Below are 18,121 nucleotides of genomic sequence, written 5' to 3'. Positions count from 1 at the left end.
GGAGATAAAGTACCCACACAGATGATCAGATCAGTTATAATACCAGCTAATTCTACAAAGCTCCTACAATGTAATCTCAATCACTTTTGAAGGAACCTGTTTCTTTCTCCCTGCAAATGGCTGCTCATTAAGAACTGGTCACAATATACTTCTGAAAAAAAAATGTTTCACAGAGCTTTGTAAGGTGCAGTTGAGGACACCTGGGTGGCTTAGTGAGTTAAGTGACTGCCTTCGGCTCAGGTCATGATCCCAGAGTCCTGGGATAGAGTCCAGCATCAGGCTCGGGCAGGGAGCTTGCTTCTCCCTCTCCCCCGCCTCTCTTCCTTTCTCAAATAAATAAATAAAATCTTAAAAAAAAAAAAGATGGGTTCACTTAAAGCCATCTTCATCCCCAAAAAGAGGAGTGGGCTTTCATACCTAGTGGGACGTTTCCAATGCATTCATCATAAATATGGAGGGAATGTAGCCCGACTTCATTATAACAAATCAAATTTAGAGTTTAATGAATTCTATATCCCCTTCCCATACATTTTGCAACACCCATCCAGCCAATTTCCCTGTAAGAAGTGTCATTTCAAAGCCCGTGGGGGCTCTTACCCTTCGCAGTCAGGGTGGGACCCAGTTGTAAACAGGAGGTGCAGGGAGGGCAGTGGAAAGGCAGCTTTAACATTTTTGGTGAAAAAAGCCAACTTGTTTGCGGTTTTGATTTGCTTTTAATAACAAGCTCCCTCAACCAAAACTGATGAATTGGCATAAGAACAAGGGTACAAAAGAAACATCAAGGGGGCCTTCCAAATTGCTAACTAAAGGATGAATTCTCTGCTTTGGGTGGCCATCATTTTATCCCTCAGAAACGGGAGATAAAAAGATGCAAAGCTTTTAATATATGCTGCCCGAATACAGAAAGGAACCGATTAGAGCATGTGGCCTGTGGTGTTGTCTTAATACTTTATAATCACACTCCATACTTTAAGCAAATGCAAATTCTGTTGCTTGCTGCCCTTGAAAGGCAATTTCACTGCATACTAAATTCAAAGTGATCACCCATACAGTGTAAATAAAGCCTCTGTTGGGTAAACATCAAAACATTTTCCACGCGGCACTGCATTTTAAAATAGCTAACTTTATTGTCAGTGAAAAGATAGGCACAAAGTGGATTCAAACCTGCTTATCTTTATTGGAACTAGCTCAGTCGATTACAGAATGGGGTCTCAATCATTATGGGGCCACATACATTTTAAACCAAAGGTGCTTCTTCTCTAGCCATCTGCCAACCCCAGCTATCCATCTTATAAACACATGCCATTAATCACAAGGGAGGCCAGAAGGAGGTTTGACAACTCCATGTAACCATCGTTGCTACTGGAAAAAAATAAACAAACTCCCGATACTTGTCCTACTGATGATGAATGATACTTGGGAGATCTCTTTCCAAGGATCATGGCGGGCTGAAATTGATGGCAATTAGCCCATAGCTGATGCCTTCCTTTGACAATATGTTCAGGAAGAAAGCACACATTTGAAGTAACACATTCCATATGTGAAATGAGTAACTGAGATAACAGGAGATTGTATGGCTAACAGACATGAGAATATCATTTATAAAAGTTAGTCCGTATGTATGCACTTTAAGCTGCCGCATTCTGAGTGTTTAGGCTATTCCTAAAAAGTAGTTTGCACAGTCACTTTGTTCATTTTCCAATCGTTGTACCCACCCAATTGCGTAACAAGAGAACACTCGGTATTTCCTGCAGCAGATGATGGCAGATATCTCAGGTTTCTGCTATCCTATCATCCCGAAGCTCGAAAGCAGCATGGAAAATAAATCCTTCATTGAAACAACAATCCAGATACATGATTTTAAAAGAACATTCAAGCTACTTTTATTTAATAAAAATCGTTAATAGGAGTTTTATATCAAGTAAAGTTCGTTCTAATGAAGTTTTTCTGTACATGGGACATTGGGGTACAATTGACTTGAAAGGTCCCCAGAGACCACCGGGCAGTACACGTTAAGACAACAAGGTCACCCTTCTGTCCTGAGGTGCCGGTAAAATGCATAGATAAGTGGGAGTCCTCAAAGATCCCCCAAATGTTACATATCCACACAATTGTGAAAGGTGACTAACTTGACGTTTCTCCCATAAACCTGAAATTTTAAAAGGACACCTATTAGAGATTTTCTGAAAAGGCTGAATCTACCTTCCTCGTAAACATAATACACTGACATGGACTTCCTCCATCTCTTAGATGTACGGTATTACTTTAGCCAATTACCAGGGAGTAAAAACTAAGCCAAAAAGGACTGCCTCTGGTGTGAGGGGGCAGAGATGCGGCGGAAAGTTCAAGGTAGCACTCAGCCAAGAACTTCCTCCTTTCCCAAAATTACATGAGTCTAAAGAGATGGCTGCCACACAGCGTGGAATGTATGACATTTGTCACCTTACAGAATGTGATTAGAATGATGGCTCCCAGAGCTAGCAAAAATCCTGGCAATGTGTTATAACCATAAAAGGAGTAGATGAAAGGTTTAAATTTATTTGGATTTTTTTATTTGGCTAGAAAGTAGCAGTCCCGAAGTTTGCTACCTGTGGCTTCTACTAGTTGAGGACTTTCCCCCTTATGACTAAAGGGGAGTATAAACCAGTATTAACACAACTGCGCTTTTAATTTCTATTTGGGATTCACTTGATGACAGAGGACTAACGCGTAGGATGATCACTTCATTACTGAAATGTCAAGACTGGCTGAAAAATCACATCAGTCTCCCTCTTGTCTCTCCCTCCACCCCACAGAATGATCCCTACGGAAGAGAATTAGGAATGGTGCAAAAATACTGTTAAACAGGCCACCATTCCTGCGGTCACAGAGGAACCCTGTAAGATGATCTGAGGCAGTCAATCCACAGCAAGAGAAGAAGTGAGGACGATTTCTTTGGGGTTGGGGTGGGGAGAGTTTCATGTGACTCAGTGTGGAAATGAGGACCAGGACAGGGAAGACCTTGCAAAAGGCACTGCAGGAGAGGCAAAGTAAGAATTCCGAACCCTGGACAAACTACTCAAGCCAGGAACGTTTTACAAAATATGTATGCCCTGGTCTGACGAGATTCCTTTTCTTAAAATGAGGCTTGCTGTAGATAAGGGTTTCCCGAAAGAAGCACGGTAAAATGGAAAGCTGTGTTGTGTGATCTTGAAAAAGTCACGTAACCTCTCCGGGTCTCAGATGCCTCATCACTAAACTTGAGGGTATAGGGCTCTACTGCTACAGTTCTTTCCAGCCACTATGCCTCACAACGTAATATATCAGGCCTACTCTTCTATTAATCTGGTTTCTAACTAACACATCCCCAAACTTCTACCCCCCACCCTTACCTAACACCCCCCACTTCCCTCACCCTCCCATACCCCTGAAAACTGATCTTAATGACATTGTTGGCAGATTTGTCACCTTAATGAAGGGCAGAGAGGTAACACAGAGCAGGGACCTGTGGCAAAAAGCAGCTCTTTCGTCCCTCGAGGCAGCCCCATGGCAAAGCTTGAAGCCACAGTCTCCTTGGTCCCTGTCCACATGCACATTTCCTGCTGCTCTCCGAAGGTATTCTGAGATGGAGTCACTGGCAGTGAGAAGGGATAACTAAGGACACATCTGCAACCCACCTCTCCCCCGGCTGCAGCATAGTACTTTGGGTTTCTGATGCTATTCCCTTGGAGGTGAGAGTCAATGATGCCTTTTAAGACGTATGCTAAGAAGTGGGGAAAACAAAAGGAGTTATTTCAGAGGAGTCACCAGAAATTCAAAGCATTCGGCCCATCACTGAAAATGCTTCCTGGTTTTGCCAACGACTGGAAATTTGAGACTGGTGACACAGCCAGTGAGTTCATGCTGGAGAAGAAATAAACACTAAGCAGACTGGTCTCAGGAAAGGCAAGCGAGCTGTGTTCATGGACGCACACAGCACCTCAAACAACTCTCCATCAAGGCCTCTGATGGTCTAACTCCCTAAGAAAGAGGAAGTTGTACATCACACAGCTAATTTACTCTCCTAGCATCTGAAAGCAATATATTAATTATCCAAATGCATAAATTACTCCAGAGTATATATATGAATGTATGAACCTCCATGAGGGAACCAAAAGAATCCACTTCCAAAGCACCACTGAAATGAAGATAAACACAATCTCCTGGTACAGGGCAACTGGGAAATTGGGAGGGAAAATTAGCTCCAGCACCCTTCCACACCCCCAAATTCCCTGCCTTTTCTCTAGCTTACACAGCTTCCAAAACTATTCCCTTTCATGAGCCAGAGCCGTAGAGCTCTCTCTCTCTCGACGCTGTGTAGATGGTAAGTATACAAAACAGCACACGTGCAAATTCTCTCCAGCTTCCCACTTCTGAACTACATGTTACACACTGTCTTCCAAACGTACTGTGCTCTCCAAAATGCTAAATAAAATTATGCACGTTGAAAACATTCATGTATAACCAGCTATTAACAGTCCAAGTATTTGTATAATTCCAAACAGTAAACTTTAGAGCACATTCTGATAATCGGTCTTTAGAGGTACTCTCTAAGTGTGTACCAGAATAGACTGGAGTTTGTATGGTATTACTTAAGTTCTAGGTCGTTTCAATAAAAATTCCCTTTAAAAAACATCCCCCCCAACCCTTGTCCTCACCCTCAAAATAAGAACAAACAAAAGGGAAAAATGATTAAAAGCACTCTCGCTGATAAACTGCAGCTCTCGAATACGCCGTTTAGATGAGATATTCCACCATCTCCGCATCAGGCTCTTGTCCCAGGATCTGAATGGGAGCTTTTCTTTCCAGAGTATTGGAGTGGAACACAGGGCCATCTAAATGGAAACAGGGATTGGAAAGCACTTAGAATAAGGTAAAGCCGCAAATTCCTAGAAATAGACAGCTTGGGAGCCATGAAGCCAATGGCAAAGTGAGACTTGCCTGCCACCCTCTCCCACTGTTCACCTGAGCATTTACTTCTACTGAAGAATGGCCTTGGCTCATCCCTGTTCCTATCCTGGTGTCCCAAGGAGTCATCTACAGACTCTGCACTTACGTCTTGTGATCAATCCCCTCTGAGAACATGAACAACTCTGGCCAAATGACCAACAGTGTCTACGCAGCAGGGTGCCAACAAACAACCTGTAACTGAGGGCAGAACCCAAAGAATCTTTACCTGTCTTATCCAGATTGCAGGTCAGACTTGGTACAGACAAACGACGTGACCCAGAACTGGCAGCCGGACTTGCAGAAGCCTCAGCCTGAGCCAGAGCTGGAGCTGGAGCTGGAGGAGCAGCCGCAGCCGGAGCTGGAGCTGGTGCTTGAGTCTGAGCTGGAGCAGAAGCCTGAGGTGCTGTTGAAGTCGGAGCCGGAGCTGGAACCGGAGCTGGAGCAGCTGGAGCAACCTGAGCAGCAGCAGTGGGAGCAACAGCAGCAGCAGCGGCAACAGCAGAGGCAGCGGCTGGACTCTGAGCAGCAGTAGCTGGAGAAACAGCAGCAGTGAGAGCAGCAGCAGCAGTTGCCGGAGATGGGGTGGCGACAGCGGCGGCGGCAGCAGCTGGAGCGGCAGCAGCGGCAATTGGAGCAGCGGCTACCATGGTGGTGGTGGTGTTGGTAGCAGCGGCGGCAGTGTTGGTGGCAGCGTTGGCAGTGATGGTGGCAGCAGTGGCGGCGACAGCGGCTGGCGTAGGAATAGAGATTGGAGCAACAGCTGCGGTTTTGTTCGGTTCTGTTCCCCGCTCCGTTTGGGTGCTGCAGTCTCGGCTGCCTGTCTTGGAGTGAGCCGAGAGCAGGGGAGTGGAGGGCGGCACTGGCGATGGTGTGGAAGGGACAGACTCAGTGCGGTAGTCTCCACCCAGGAGAATACCTAGGAGGGAAAGAGGGAAAGAGGTCAGAGAAGTACAGGCTCTTCAAACGCAGACGTCTGGATGCCTCTTCTCTCCTGCAGAAGGTTCAGGAGAAACTTGCCCTGTGCCTCTAGAGAACCCAGGAATCGATTTGGCAGGCACATCCCTCCTGGTCCTGGCTCTCCACCCCAAAACAAGGTATGAAACCTTGAAGTGTCGAGAATCTGTTTTATTTTTCCAATGGCAACTCATTTCCAGCAAGCTTTCAGAATGCTTCCACTCAGTTCCACTTATCGCCAACATCATTTACCACCAGACAACTGGAAAGGATTGGGGGAAGACGTCTGTGGTCATGGATGAGGGTGATAATAGTTGTGCAACCGGAGGTTCTAATCCTGACCATGATCCCCAGAATGCCTCTTCTACCCAAAGGACACTGCAAGTGTCAGAGGACCAAGAAAGGTATTAGAAGCAACAAAGAGACCTAAAATAAAAATACAAAGTGGGCTTTCTCAGGATTTAAAAATGTGCCTCGTGGTATCTACGATATTTCTGGGGTTTTGATTAGAGGGCAAGGAATGGACAGGAATGGAATGAAAAAGTACATTCAGTTCTCATCTCAAAACACCTGGCTCCATTTAGCTTAACTAGAATTCTGAGTCCTCCTATTCCGTGGGAGGAAAGAACAGAGAAAATGTGAAATTTTGAGATACTGACTGACGTGAAGGACACATGGGCTTTGGACAAAGACAAAGGGTCTCACTTGGCAAGGCCAGATCTGAGAATTTTTAAAAGGAAACAGAAGTTGTCTTCCTTCCCACCCAAACAGAACTCAGAATTCTTATCTTCTAAGGCCTTGGTTTCAACCAGTATTCTCTCAATGACACATCAAAGCGTGGAGGAGCTCCTCTTAGGAGGACAGAAACCCAACCTGATATATCGTCCTTTCTAGATTCTGGACCATCACTCCTTTTCCTTGCTGAGTGGGCACATATCTAAGTCGGGGCTCTCCTTAAATGCGTCATTTTAATCTTATTTACTGTCATTACCTAGGCTCCCCTTCCAGCTCTTGTCATCCCGCTTCTCCTCCATGATGGGGGTGCCAGTCAGGGTGGAAGAATGTGAGAGCAAGCCTGACCCAGCGTTGGAAATGGACATCAGAGACTTTGCAGGTCGCATGGATGACAGTTGCTCTGTCTTACTTGGCTCCTTCCGGGAACGCTGCTGGAGTACTTTGATCATGGCATCCTTCTCAATAATTTGGGCATGGAGGGTCTTAATCCTAGGAGCCAAAGACAGAGAACATATAAAAACGTTGTTGCCACCTCCATGTTATGGTCTCACTGCCTGCATGGACTTGAGCTTCCAGTATCTTTTCGACTGAAGAGTGGTTTAGTTTTTTCTGGGGTGTAAAGCAAGGGAAGGTGTGCAACATTTCTTAAAATGCCCTTCTTAATACCTAGATGAGTATAGCAGAGCATCCAGGACATGTTTTCAAAATTAGGAAGCCAAAGTAAGGTCATGGTGGAAAAGAAGACTGTATATGAGAGAGTAAACTGATGTAGTGGGTGCTGAAGTGAGCAATCTGAGTCAATGGGTGATGTATTTAATGAAAAGATGAGAACTATGAATGGGCCACAATTTCAGCTAATAAGTAAATGATCATGAGTTTATAAAAGGTATCGGGTACCCTACCTCCAAGTTGGAATGGATATTCTCTTACTGTGCATTCTGCTGTATCACAGGGTTGAAGTCCAATGCTAGAAAGAATACCCCAGAGTGCAAATACCAGCAATAAAGTTCTGGCAGAGGGAAGATGGAAAGCAATTACCAAGGCCGATGGGAACAGCCAGGTAAAAGTCATTGCATTTCAAATACCAAGTAAGAGGCTGGCAGGGGTGCAGGGGTTGGGGGAGGCTGCATTATCAGGCTTCCCGGTTGTGAATAAAGATGCCTGCCCTTCCCTTCTGACCTATCTGGTCTCGATACATTCTTCTCTGATCTACCAGGGTCCAGATCGGTATTTTTACCTGCCCTCCATGTCAAGGCAGCGCTTGTTGGCCATCAAGATTTCTTCCTCCTCTTTCTGGATGCGAGCTTCCAGGGCCGTGTCATAGCTGGTGTTGGGAGAGTGGCTGATGACTGTTGTGTCCCTGAGAAGGAAGATGGCAGTGATGATGATGACAAGGCAGCAAAATCAATGAATCGTATCAACTCTATCTCAAGTCAAAGGTATTGCTGGAAAGCAGTAAGCGATAGTCAAACTCATTAGGAATGGTCGATTTCTGGATGACTTACTGAGAAAAACCTCCAAGATGGGAAAACACAGCTTTCAGAGTTAGAAGAGGTTTTTTGGCATGAGTACAGCTACAGAAGTCAGTGAGGGATTCTACAAGAGGAGCACAGGCCTGCCTTCAGAACTAGAGAGATAGCCTCCCAAAGCCTTCTGGAAGAGTCCCTTTGAGGTTTTTGATCATGGCCAGGTAATAGGAAGATATTTACATTTCCACTTTATATTATTATTTATATTACATATAAGACAGTATAGATTTCCACCTTATTCTCATGACAGTTATAAATGGGAAAAGGCTAGACTTTGCCGAAAGACAGAGAATGTACCAGACAGTTACTGCTACAGATGTATAACAACAACTACACCGAGTGCTAGAAACAAACTAGAGACACGTCAACAGTGAAGGTCAGACAGAGCGTGTGAGCTGACTAAGAAGTAGGGCCTTTGAGTCAGTGCCACTTAATTCCTATCTGACCTACATCAGAAACATTCTAGTGCCAAATCAAGGAGTCTCTTCCCCAACTACACTATTGGTCTCTTGCCAGAGTCCCAACTGCACGAGGCACCACCCAGTTTCATTTGAAAGTGTCTCAGGCCATTAACTCAAAAGACTAAGTAATGAGTAAAGTATGTGTGTGTGTGTGTGTGTGAGAGAGAGAGAGAGAGAGAGAGAGAGAAAAGGAGAAGAAGGAGTGGGAGAGTAAGAAGAAGAGGAGGAGGAGGAGACGCTGCTGGGGAGAGGGTCTAGCCCAAGGACAAGGCTGATGTCTAAACAGCACAAGTCAAAGATATACAGGAATCCTGTATTGTCCTGATAAATGAGGTCATGCATCCTTCTTTAGTGCATTTAGAACTAGTGGTAGAAAAAAGAGGGAAGGGAATGAAGAAAACTAGATCTTCTTTGAATCACTTGGAGGGAAAAAAAAGGGATTAGGAAGAATATTGATGTAATTATATGGGTCTTCAAGGGAAGCCGACAATAGACCAAGAAAACAATGAACTGGCACGGCTTCATTATACTTCCTTTGAGAATGAGGATCTGTGGGAGAATTTTCTGCTGGCAGCTAGCTGTGTTCTCTTAGCTTAGAGATTGTGACCAGTGCAGATGGGAAGGAAAGGGCAGGGGAATGAAGAGGCAGAAAGTTGGTATTAAAGTTAGGGAATTTGGGTGAGTTTCTATAAACCTACTGTTTCCCCAAATGCTTGCACTTTACATGCAAGGCTGAAACAATGTACTTGAGTGGTGAAATAATTGGGAGAGCAAGAAGCACAAGGACTACAGTGGCTCACGTCAATTGCTAAATCTGAAACATTTTAGCATCTCAGAATTCCACACTTGCTCTGGTGAATTCACCTGCTTCCAGTCCCACTGGGGATGGCTCTTGTGTTCCAAAGTACCCAAGGGGAAATGGCATTGTGTAGGCGGAGAACACAATGGCTCTTACTACAGACCACACCAGGGTCAAATCCCACTTTCTCGAATACTCTGCCACTAACAAATTCTATGAGCCCAGGAAGTCAGTTAACTTCTCGAAATCTCAGTCTCCTATATGCAAGATAGAAATCATAATTATACCTCTAATCTTGTGGCATTTTGGGGGGATGAAGTCAAAGTATGCATGTAAAAGACACAGTGCCAGGCACAATAAAAACATTCAACAAAGTTACCTACTACCTAAGAGAGAAAAGTACATAGATAGAAGGAGAGTAACATACAAGAGAGTGTGACTCTAAAGAATTCCAGCTCTGGGATTATATCCAGAAGGCAGTTCCTACAGCGCACAGTTCCAATGGAATGGCTGCTTCAGAGCCAGGCCTCTCTAGAGAATTCCTGGTGTCTATGGACACTGGGGACATGAGCGTACGGTTTGTCACTGGGGGAGCCAATGCTGGCTTACTGCCACTTTCACTGCATAAAAGACCATTTTGGGGACTTAGAGCCCTGCCAGCTAATTGATATGGACGCTGTGAGCTCCTCAGGAATGGAGCTTGAAAATGTGGGACACTTAGTGAATTCCTACAGAGCTTCCAGGATGCCCTTCAACATCAATCTTCCTTCTAGAAGACTGGGACTACTAAGCCAATGGTTCAGGCAAAAAGCAAGTAAGCACAGTGCTGGAAGGAGCAACTTGACCTGCTAACTTCCAATACTCTGAGACAATCCTTAGGCACATCTGCAGTGAGCTCATGTCTTGAAAACACCACGTGTATACTCCAAAATATAGATCCCCAAATTTGACAACCTACATCTAAATTTTTAAGTAAAGGAGTTTCTGGTGACCCTCCCCCTCTCTCATCTCTCATCCTCTCTCCTTCCTTTCTCCAATGAAGTTATCCCTATCCTGTTGCCGACATTGTTTTCTCGAATGTCACCCATGAATTCCTCATTAAAACATCTAGTGTTTTAAACTTTTACACTTCAGGGTACCTGGGTGGCTCAGTTGTTAAGCGTCTGCCTTCAGCCCAGGTCATGATCAAGGAGTCCTGGGATCGAGCCCCACACTGGGCTCCCTGATCAGCTGGGAGGGCTGCTTCTCCCTCTCTCACTCCCCCTGCTTATGCTCCCTCTCTCGCTGTGTCTCTCTCTGCCAAATAAATAAATAAAATCTTTAAAAAAAAACTTTTACATTTCAAATCCATCTTTTCTTATTGATAGCATCCTTTTGTTTATTTAATATGTGAACCTGACCATGAGTGGGGCACTGTGTTTGAGGTTACTGTGATGCTACAAAGTGGCTAAACACGCATAAGACTAGTCCTTGACTGCAGGAGACTTGCAAGTTGAGGCGAAAAAAAAAATACAGGTAAATAATTAGTTATTACAGAAGTGAGTTTGAATTTTGTTCCAACAGGCACTGAAAACCATTAGACATTTTTGATGGGACTGAGATGATCCAAGCTGTGCTTTAGAAAGATAGCATTCTCTCTGGCCGAAACGTGATGGGGAGTTGTGGGGGAGGATACACTGGACTTGGGCAAACCAGTCAGGACAGTTAGTGTAATAATCCCATCCAGAGATACTGAAATCATGAACCAATTCAACAGCAGGGAGAATGGAACAGGCCATAGGAGGCAGAATTGCTACAACTTGGGAGACTATTTAAAGGTAGCTGTTGGAGAAAGAATGAATGAGAACTTTGGTGTTTCTAATTCAAAAGCCTAGAAAAGATGGCATACCACTCACTTTCTGTGCTAGGAAAGTAAGGAGAGATCTCTGGGAAAACATTATAATGCGTCTTGATTTTTAGTTACATTGGAGTTAACATGTCTTATGAATAGCCATATGACAATATCCAACAAGTTGTTGACAATTCTAACTTTAAGGGATGTCAGACTTACTATTTGAAGTTGTAATAGAGAACAAGATAACTAAGACAGAAGGTAGAATGAGAAAGCCAAGGATGGAAACGGAGGAAAGCCTACAAGGAAGGGATAGGTAGGCATGTATAATGTGTGCAAGCAGCTTCTACCTCGTTTTCTCCTTCCTTCCTTCTTTCCCAGATTTACAGCACCCAAAATAAAAACAAAACATTGCATGTTTGGAGAAGGTTAACAACCTAATTCAGGAAATGCAAACTTGTAAATTGCAGAGCTGATCAAGTTTGTTATCTTTTTATCCTTTTGCTGCTATTCATAAATATATTCACCATTTGTGAACTTCAATCTGCACTGCCAAATCTGTTCTTCTAGGATGAACTACTTGGTAATAATTTCCCTTATCTATATTAAGCATCTAGAGAACCTCTAGTTGCACAACAATGTGGGATTATAATTTGGGCCATATTATTGTGATTATATATAGTATTTTTTTAAAGATTTTATTTATTTACTTGACAGACAGAGATCATAAGTAGGCAGAGAGGCAGGCAGAGAGAGAGGAGGAACCAGGCTCCCCGCCGAGCAGAGAGCCCAATGCGGGGCTCCACCCCAGGACCCTGAGATCATGACCTGAGCTGAAGGCAGAGGCTTTAACCCACTGAGCCACCCAGGTGCCCCTATATATAGTATTTTAAGTCACTAAATAAGAAGCCTCAAATGGGAACTCTTGAACAGTTCATAATCCCTATTGTACCATCTTGAAATCATCATATCTGGGAAGCAGCAGAGGATAGTGGTAAAGGTGTCAAAATGTCATTTTCAATCCCAGCTCTTCTTCTTAGTAACTGTGTGTGATCTTGTACAAATTATTTTACCTGTTTTTGCTTCAGTTTTCTCACCTATACAATAGACAATTGTCGTATCTCAAAGAATTTTTATGAGGATCAGCAATAACTGTAAACTACTTAGCAGAGTACCTTATACAGAAAAGACTACCTGTGATTTCTTGCATTGACCACTTTCCCTTTGACAAGTGGTGCTTGGTAGCATCCAAGTGCTAACATGGGCATAAACTGATCATCTAATAGGTTTTCTCACCTGAAATAGTGAGAACAGTTGTCTGTTATTATATTCCAATCTATATCTTATTATTCGCAATGGCCAAAAAAGGGAAACAACCCAAATATCCATCACCAAGTGAATGGATAAGCAGCTGTGGTATGACCCAAACTATGGAACACTGCTCAGCAATGAAAAGGAATAAACTACTTATACATGCATCAGCTTGTATGAATCGCAAAATAATGATGCCAGGTGAAAGAAATCAGACATAAAGAGTATATACTCTATAAATCCTTTTTTACAACATTCTAGAAAAGGCAAAACAATAATGCCCAAAAATGTTGTCTCTGGTCAGGTGGGGGAGGAAGGGATCTAGCTGAAGGAATGCAAGAGCACTTTAGAATGTTTCCTCTATTTTGATTGGGGTGGTGGTTCCATTACTGTATTCACCTGCCCATGTTCATCAAACCATACACTTGAAATAGGTGTTTTCTTAATATATCAATAATACCTCAATTGGAAAAACTCTGTAACTACCACTGATATCACCCAAGCAACATTTCCCAAATTTTACCTCCATATAAGCTATTACTTGGGAATAGATTAAGCCTGAGATACCAGCAGAATACACAGGAACCAAGCAGGTCATTAAAATATGGCACCAGATTTAGAGAGTTAAGTTATAGAATTGGAAATCATTTCCTTCTCTTTCGCTTCTTCTTTTCTCTTTCCTCCCTTTTTATTTCTTTCTCTCCTTCCTTACTCAAATACGTGTTGAGCACATTCTATTTGCAGCCAATACCCTAGGCACTTAAATATTGTTTAGAAAGAAAACAGAATGTAAGGTTTTTACCACAGAAAGGGGCAAAGAGCAGAACCGTGGTCACATTTTTAGGGATGAGAAGAGACAGAATGAATCCACTGGACAGGAAAGGAATGACAAGAGATGTTGGAAGGCAAGGCAGAAGAACTCACAGGTCCTGAAATAAAGTTTTCTGAATGCTGCCTTTCGAATTTGAAATCTCATTGAGAAAGGAGGAAAGGGAAACCAGTCTCCGTGGCCAAGCGTAAGAGGCATTATCTTTGGGAAAAAAATAGTATAATCCTAGAAATAGAAGGATCTGGAGGAATTACCTAGTCCAGTTCTCTCATTCTGCAGGAATTTGAACACAGTCTCTCAATTTCTCCTGTGGACTGGATTGACAGGCATACAAAAAGTATACAGTCCAGATACCAGGATGTCTGCCTCAGGAACTAACTTAGGGTGTTTCTACTAGGCAGAAACTAGCTGCTTTTTATCATATGAAATGATAAGCATGCACATTTAACTGGAAACAATGATTCCACCTCCTACCTGGTGATTTAAACGAATTTGACTTAAATCTACCTTACAGAAGCCAGTAGATGCTGGAAAGAAATGCCTGAAAGGGGGTTTCCCCCGATACCCAAAACTTCCAGAAAGAAGGAAGGAGGGGTCCTTTCTTTATACAAGATCCTGGGGACAACCTCCTAGCTTTCCTGCCTTTCCTGACCTGAAGTCTATTCTGGAGTCAGTTTTAACAGCGAACATCCCAGCACCGAGAACCATGGCTGCCCACTATTTTCTCACACTGCACACCTTTGCAAGCGGTGTCTGTCTCAGTTTCTGCACAAAGATGACAGAAATCATCCTGCATCTCCTTTGCAGTATTAGGGTTGCCTGAACAACCTTTGTTAGATAAGGACAGAGCACAAATATTTCTCTTGGGAGATAGAAGCTAAAATGACACTTAATTGTGCTTCTAATCTACCATTTGCAGAAAACAAAGACGGGTAAGCTTAAGACCATGAGGGGCTCAAAATTGGGGCAGAGGTAATTCCAATCCATTTAAGGTTTATAGAGGATACCTGGAGACGGGCAGAGTGTGTTACACAAATGTAAGATGTCTTCTTGGAGAATTGAGAGTAGGTTTGCAAACCACCAATCCAGCTCTTCAGCCCTGCACTCCTTCTGATTTGGCATGAGAAGGAATTACAGATAAATGTATCCACCACTGCCTCTGCACAACACACACATCCCAGTCTAAACTCTGGCAAGCGTTTCCAGATTCCTCCAGCTCACCACATTTAGGAGAACATTAAAAACAGCACCGTGGATTTTAATAACTTTCTGGGTAGAGGCTCTGGACTCCCTCAGATACCCAACCACAGACCCAGGCTCTGTCCATCTCTCCAACAACCCAGGCCACGTCCTGCTTCAAACTTATTTTTTGTTTTGTTTCTTTTTTTCCAACTCATGATTCTGAGCAGCGGCAAGACAGCCAGACAAGGTAAGAGCACTGTTTCCTCCAAAAACCAATATTTAATGTTTTCTTGTCAAAGGGGGAAATGTCAGAGGCAAAAAATACGTAAGAAATCCTCCTGCCACTTTCTGTCCCTGACCAAATGGAATGTGACCGTTTCCATGTGACCCACTCATGGATGCAGAGAATGTGGCCTTCAAATATAGACCTGCTCAAAGGGCAGGGATGGATCTGTGTTGAGCACAGCCTTTGGCATACCTGGGGTGAGCCAGAGCTATCAAATGGCGGCCACCACTCCTGAGATGCCTCCACTCTAGTCCCAGGCTAAACAAAGAAAGCTACACACGTGGCTGTGAGAAGCTGAGGCTCTGGTGGAAAGAGGTGTGCGAACATCTGGGTGATCCCACCTGCAATGTTTCTGGCTCCCAAGGAAAGCCGAGCTAGGATTCTGGTAAGTTCATAAATTAACGTTAACTTACCAATTCCTGACCCTCTACCCTCACAGTCCCTGCTTCACCAGATGAAAGAAAACACACTTAAGCCGAGATGGGCCGGGGAGGGGAGGGGAGGGGGAAAGAGCGTTACAGGAAAAACAAGAAAAAATACTGAAAAATTTTTTCATCAGTCCCCTTTCTGTTCTGCCCCCCACGCCACCCCCACCCCCAGGCCCTTCAAGCAGTGACTACCTTGAGTAGTGATTACCTCTGAGCAGCTACAGTTGCAGCAGCATCTAGAGCGAAATGTCTCATCACGTTCTCCTCCAAATACTTCTGCTCCCACTTAGTCATATCGGCTTCTAGGGCCAGGATCCTCTCCTCCTTCTCACGGAGGAGCTCCATCAATGCCGTGGCATTGTATTCGGAAACGTTGGTGGGCTGAGAGTTTCCCTGGCGCTGGGTGGGGAGATGTGGAGAAGCCTCAGGTTAGTGAGCGAACCGTGGTGGCCAAGTCCCATTTGTAGAGGCCCCATTCTTGGAGAGGATTACTCCCCTGGCCACATCAGTCTGGATTCTGATTCGAAGCAGGGGAAATTCAGATTTCCTCCTAAGGCCACAGGACTGTCTACCTTGGGATCGAAGAGGAGACTCTTTTGATCAGGAAAGAAGCTTGCCATATCCCATTGTCATGCTGCTCAGAAAGTGGATCAGTGGTTGAAAAAATCACTATCCCTGCCTGCCAGCATGGTACACAACAGAAATAGATATTAAAAATCTAGGACTGGGGCCTGACCTTGCCCCTAACTTCTTGTGTAGCCTTAAGTGAGTCATGCAACCGTTTCTGAGTCTTGATTTTCTCCCATCTAAAATGAGGAGGGGTATGGGGCACCTGGGTGGCTTAGTTGGTGAAACGTCTGCCTTTGGCTCAGGTCATGATCCCAGAGTTCTGGGATCGAGCCCCACGTTGGACTCCCTGCTCAGTGGGGATCCTGCTTTTCCCTCTGCCTGACGCTCCCCCTGCTTGTGCTCTCTCTCTCTCTCTCTCTACCTCTCTGACAAATAAATAAATAAAACGTTTTCAAAAATAAAATACATAAATAAAAATGAGGAGGAGTATGGCCAGATGATTCTCAAGACCACATTCAATTCTAAAATGTCAAGAAATCTATTTGTACAGTATCTTGACTTCTTACAAGGTCTACTGTTCATTTGAAGATAAAAGGGATAAGATAGTAGGATTCTGCTGGAACAGGAAAGCTAAGGATGCCGACTTCGTCTTTACCATTAGGAGTCAGTCTGGAAGTAAAGTTGGGCGGGACAAAAAAACCAAAAAGATGAACCAATCTTCACATCAGACACCAAATGAAACATAACCGACCAGGAACAATCTCATCTACTTTAAGTTCTCCATACCTGCTGAATTCTGAGGGACTCCAGTTCCCTCTCCAGCCGTGTCCGGAGACGATGCTCCAACTGCTCGCGTTTTTCACATGCTGCCTGGAGCTGTACAAGGGCTTGCTGCATCTTCTCCACCTTATCTACGTACACCTGCTTCTTTTTCAGCTGAAATTCCAGGAGAGTTGCAAGATGGAAGGAAAGAGAACAACAGGGTCAGGTATTTAGCTCCCAAATCCATCCTTGTGTTTTGATCACTTTCTGTCCAGCTCCAAAAAAAGAATGAATGGTAAGAACGTCCTTCATGAGTGCCTTGTAGTTAGCACACACAGAATGTGACGAGGAAGAGGACCTGGAAGCTCCCTTTTATTTTTGCTTCTTTCCCCCACCTCGCTGTCTTCCCCAGACCTACTTCCATCAACAAAGTCTGTCCTTGATGGCAAACTTTTAAAATTATTAAAATAATAATCCTGATGGATTATCTGCTCTTCTTCATTCTAAACTGGAATACTCTGGGGGCAACAATATATTATTTTGGTCATTACAGTACAGAAATTTGAAAAAATAAAATGGGGGCTCTCCAGGGAGAAAACCTTAATTTGGTATGGAAAGGAAACCTACCCCCGCCCTTACATAGATGTCTCCTCTCCTAGTGACAGAGGAAGGGTGCTGGAGTTACAAGGAAGCCAGAATTGTCTTTTTGAAGTCTGTGGTCCTTGTAATTACTCAATATGGTTATCACTGCTCTCCCGGACAGTTTCTCCTTCTCAAAAGTGAAGCTACCATACGTTGAAGAGTTTTTAATCTCCTCATTACCTAGCACATGCCCCACTATATATTTATTAAAAGAACACAGGTTATTTGCAATTTCTGCCTCAGTCATGAGCCTGAGTTGGTAAGAGTGGACCATAATTTCTCAACTTCATTCTGGGACCTTTAAAGATATCTAAAGACTCAAAATAATGAATCGAATCTAAGAGTAAATGAGTCAAACATGATTCTTCCTCTTTCCAAGCCTATGAACCACAACTAAAAGCAAAGGGGGAAGCAGGTTGGGACTAAGAAACTGAGTTCTTTGTACCCTTGTAATTCATAAGCTTAATCCTGGCTCCCCTGGAATGGAGGAATGAGGAGGATCTCAGGGCTCTTTACGGAAGGCATATACCTCCTCAGCATTTAAGAAGACAGGGTAAATGCAGCCTTCCCAGCTTGTTAGTCAATGAGGAGGTTCTGCTTTTCATCATATTTGTGGGGTGCTATCATGCTAATAAAATCAATGCATGGACTCTTTCTCAAACAGAAATTCCTCCAAGCTAGTCACAGCTGTCATTATCACTTTCACGGAAGCTGAGGTTAGGGATACTTTTACTATTAAGATCCAAATAAAAATATTATTGTTAACCTTGTCAAAAGGAAATTGAAGAATTCAGCTCAACTCTAAGTTTTCAACAAATTCCCAAGCCCTTGATC

At 43.7% G+C, this 18,121-nt stretch overlaps 1 protein-coding gene across 2 annotated transcripts in view; it reads right to left on the bottom strand.

Moving 5' to 3' along the window:
* Nucleotides 1-1,163: 1,163 nt before the first annotated feature.
* LOC111160979 (angiomotin) overlaps nt 1,164-18,121 on the bottom strand; it is a 62,018-nt gene continuing 45,060 nt past the window's right edge. For both annotated transcript variants that reach the window (XM_022524395.1, XM_022524396.1), the window contains 6 exons: nt 16,670-16,819; nt 15,522-15,712; nt 7,895-8,017; nt 6,914-7,146; nt 5,195-5,884; nt 1,164-4,853 (listed from right to left, as the gene is read on the bottom strand). In XM_022524395.1, the coding sequence (XP_022380103.1) occupies nt 4,756-4,853; nt 5,195-5,884; nt 6,914-7,146; nt 7,895-8,017; nt 15,522-15,712; nt 16,670-16,819 (1,485 nt within the window). In that variant the 3' untranslated portion in view covers nt 1,164-4,755. The remainder of the gene's footprint in view (nt 4,854-5,194; nt 5,885-6,913; nt 7,147-7,894; nt 8,018-15,521; nt 15,713-16,669; nt 16,820-18,121) is intronic.

This window comes from Enhydra lutris, unplaced genomic scaffold (assembly GCF_002288905.1).
Source record: "Enhydra lutris kenyoni isolate GAN:26980312 unplaced genomic scaffold, ASM228890v2 scaffoldscaffold80, whole genome shotgun sequence".
NCBI classification, from domain to species: Eukaryota; Metazoa; Chordata; class Mammalia; order Carnivora; family Mustelidae; genus Enhydra; species Enhydra lutris.
This window is presented reverse-complemented; position numbering and strand designations above follow the sequence as displayed.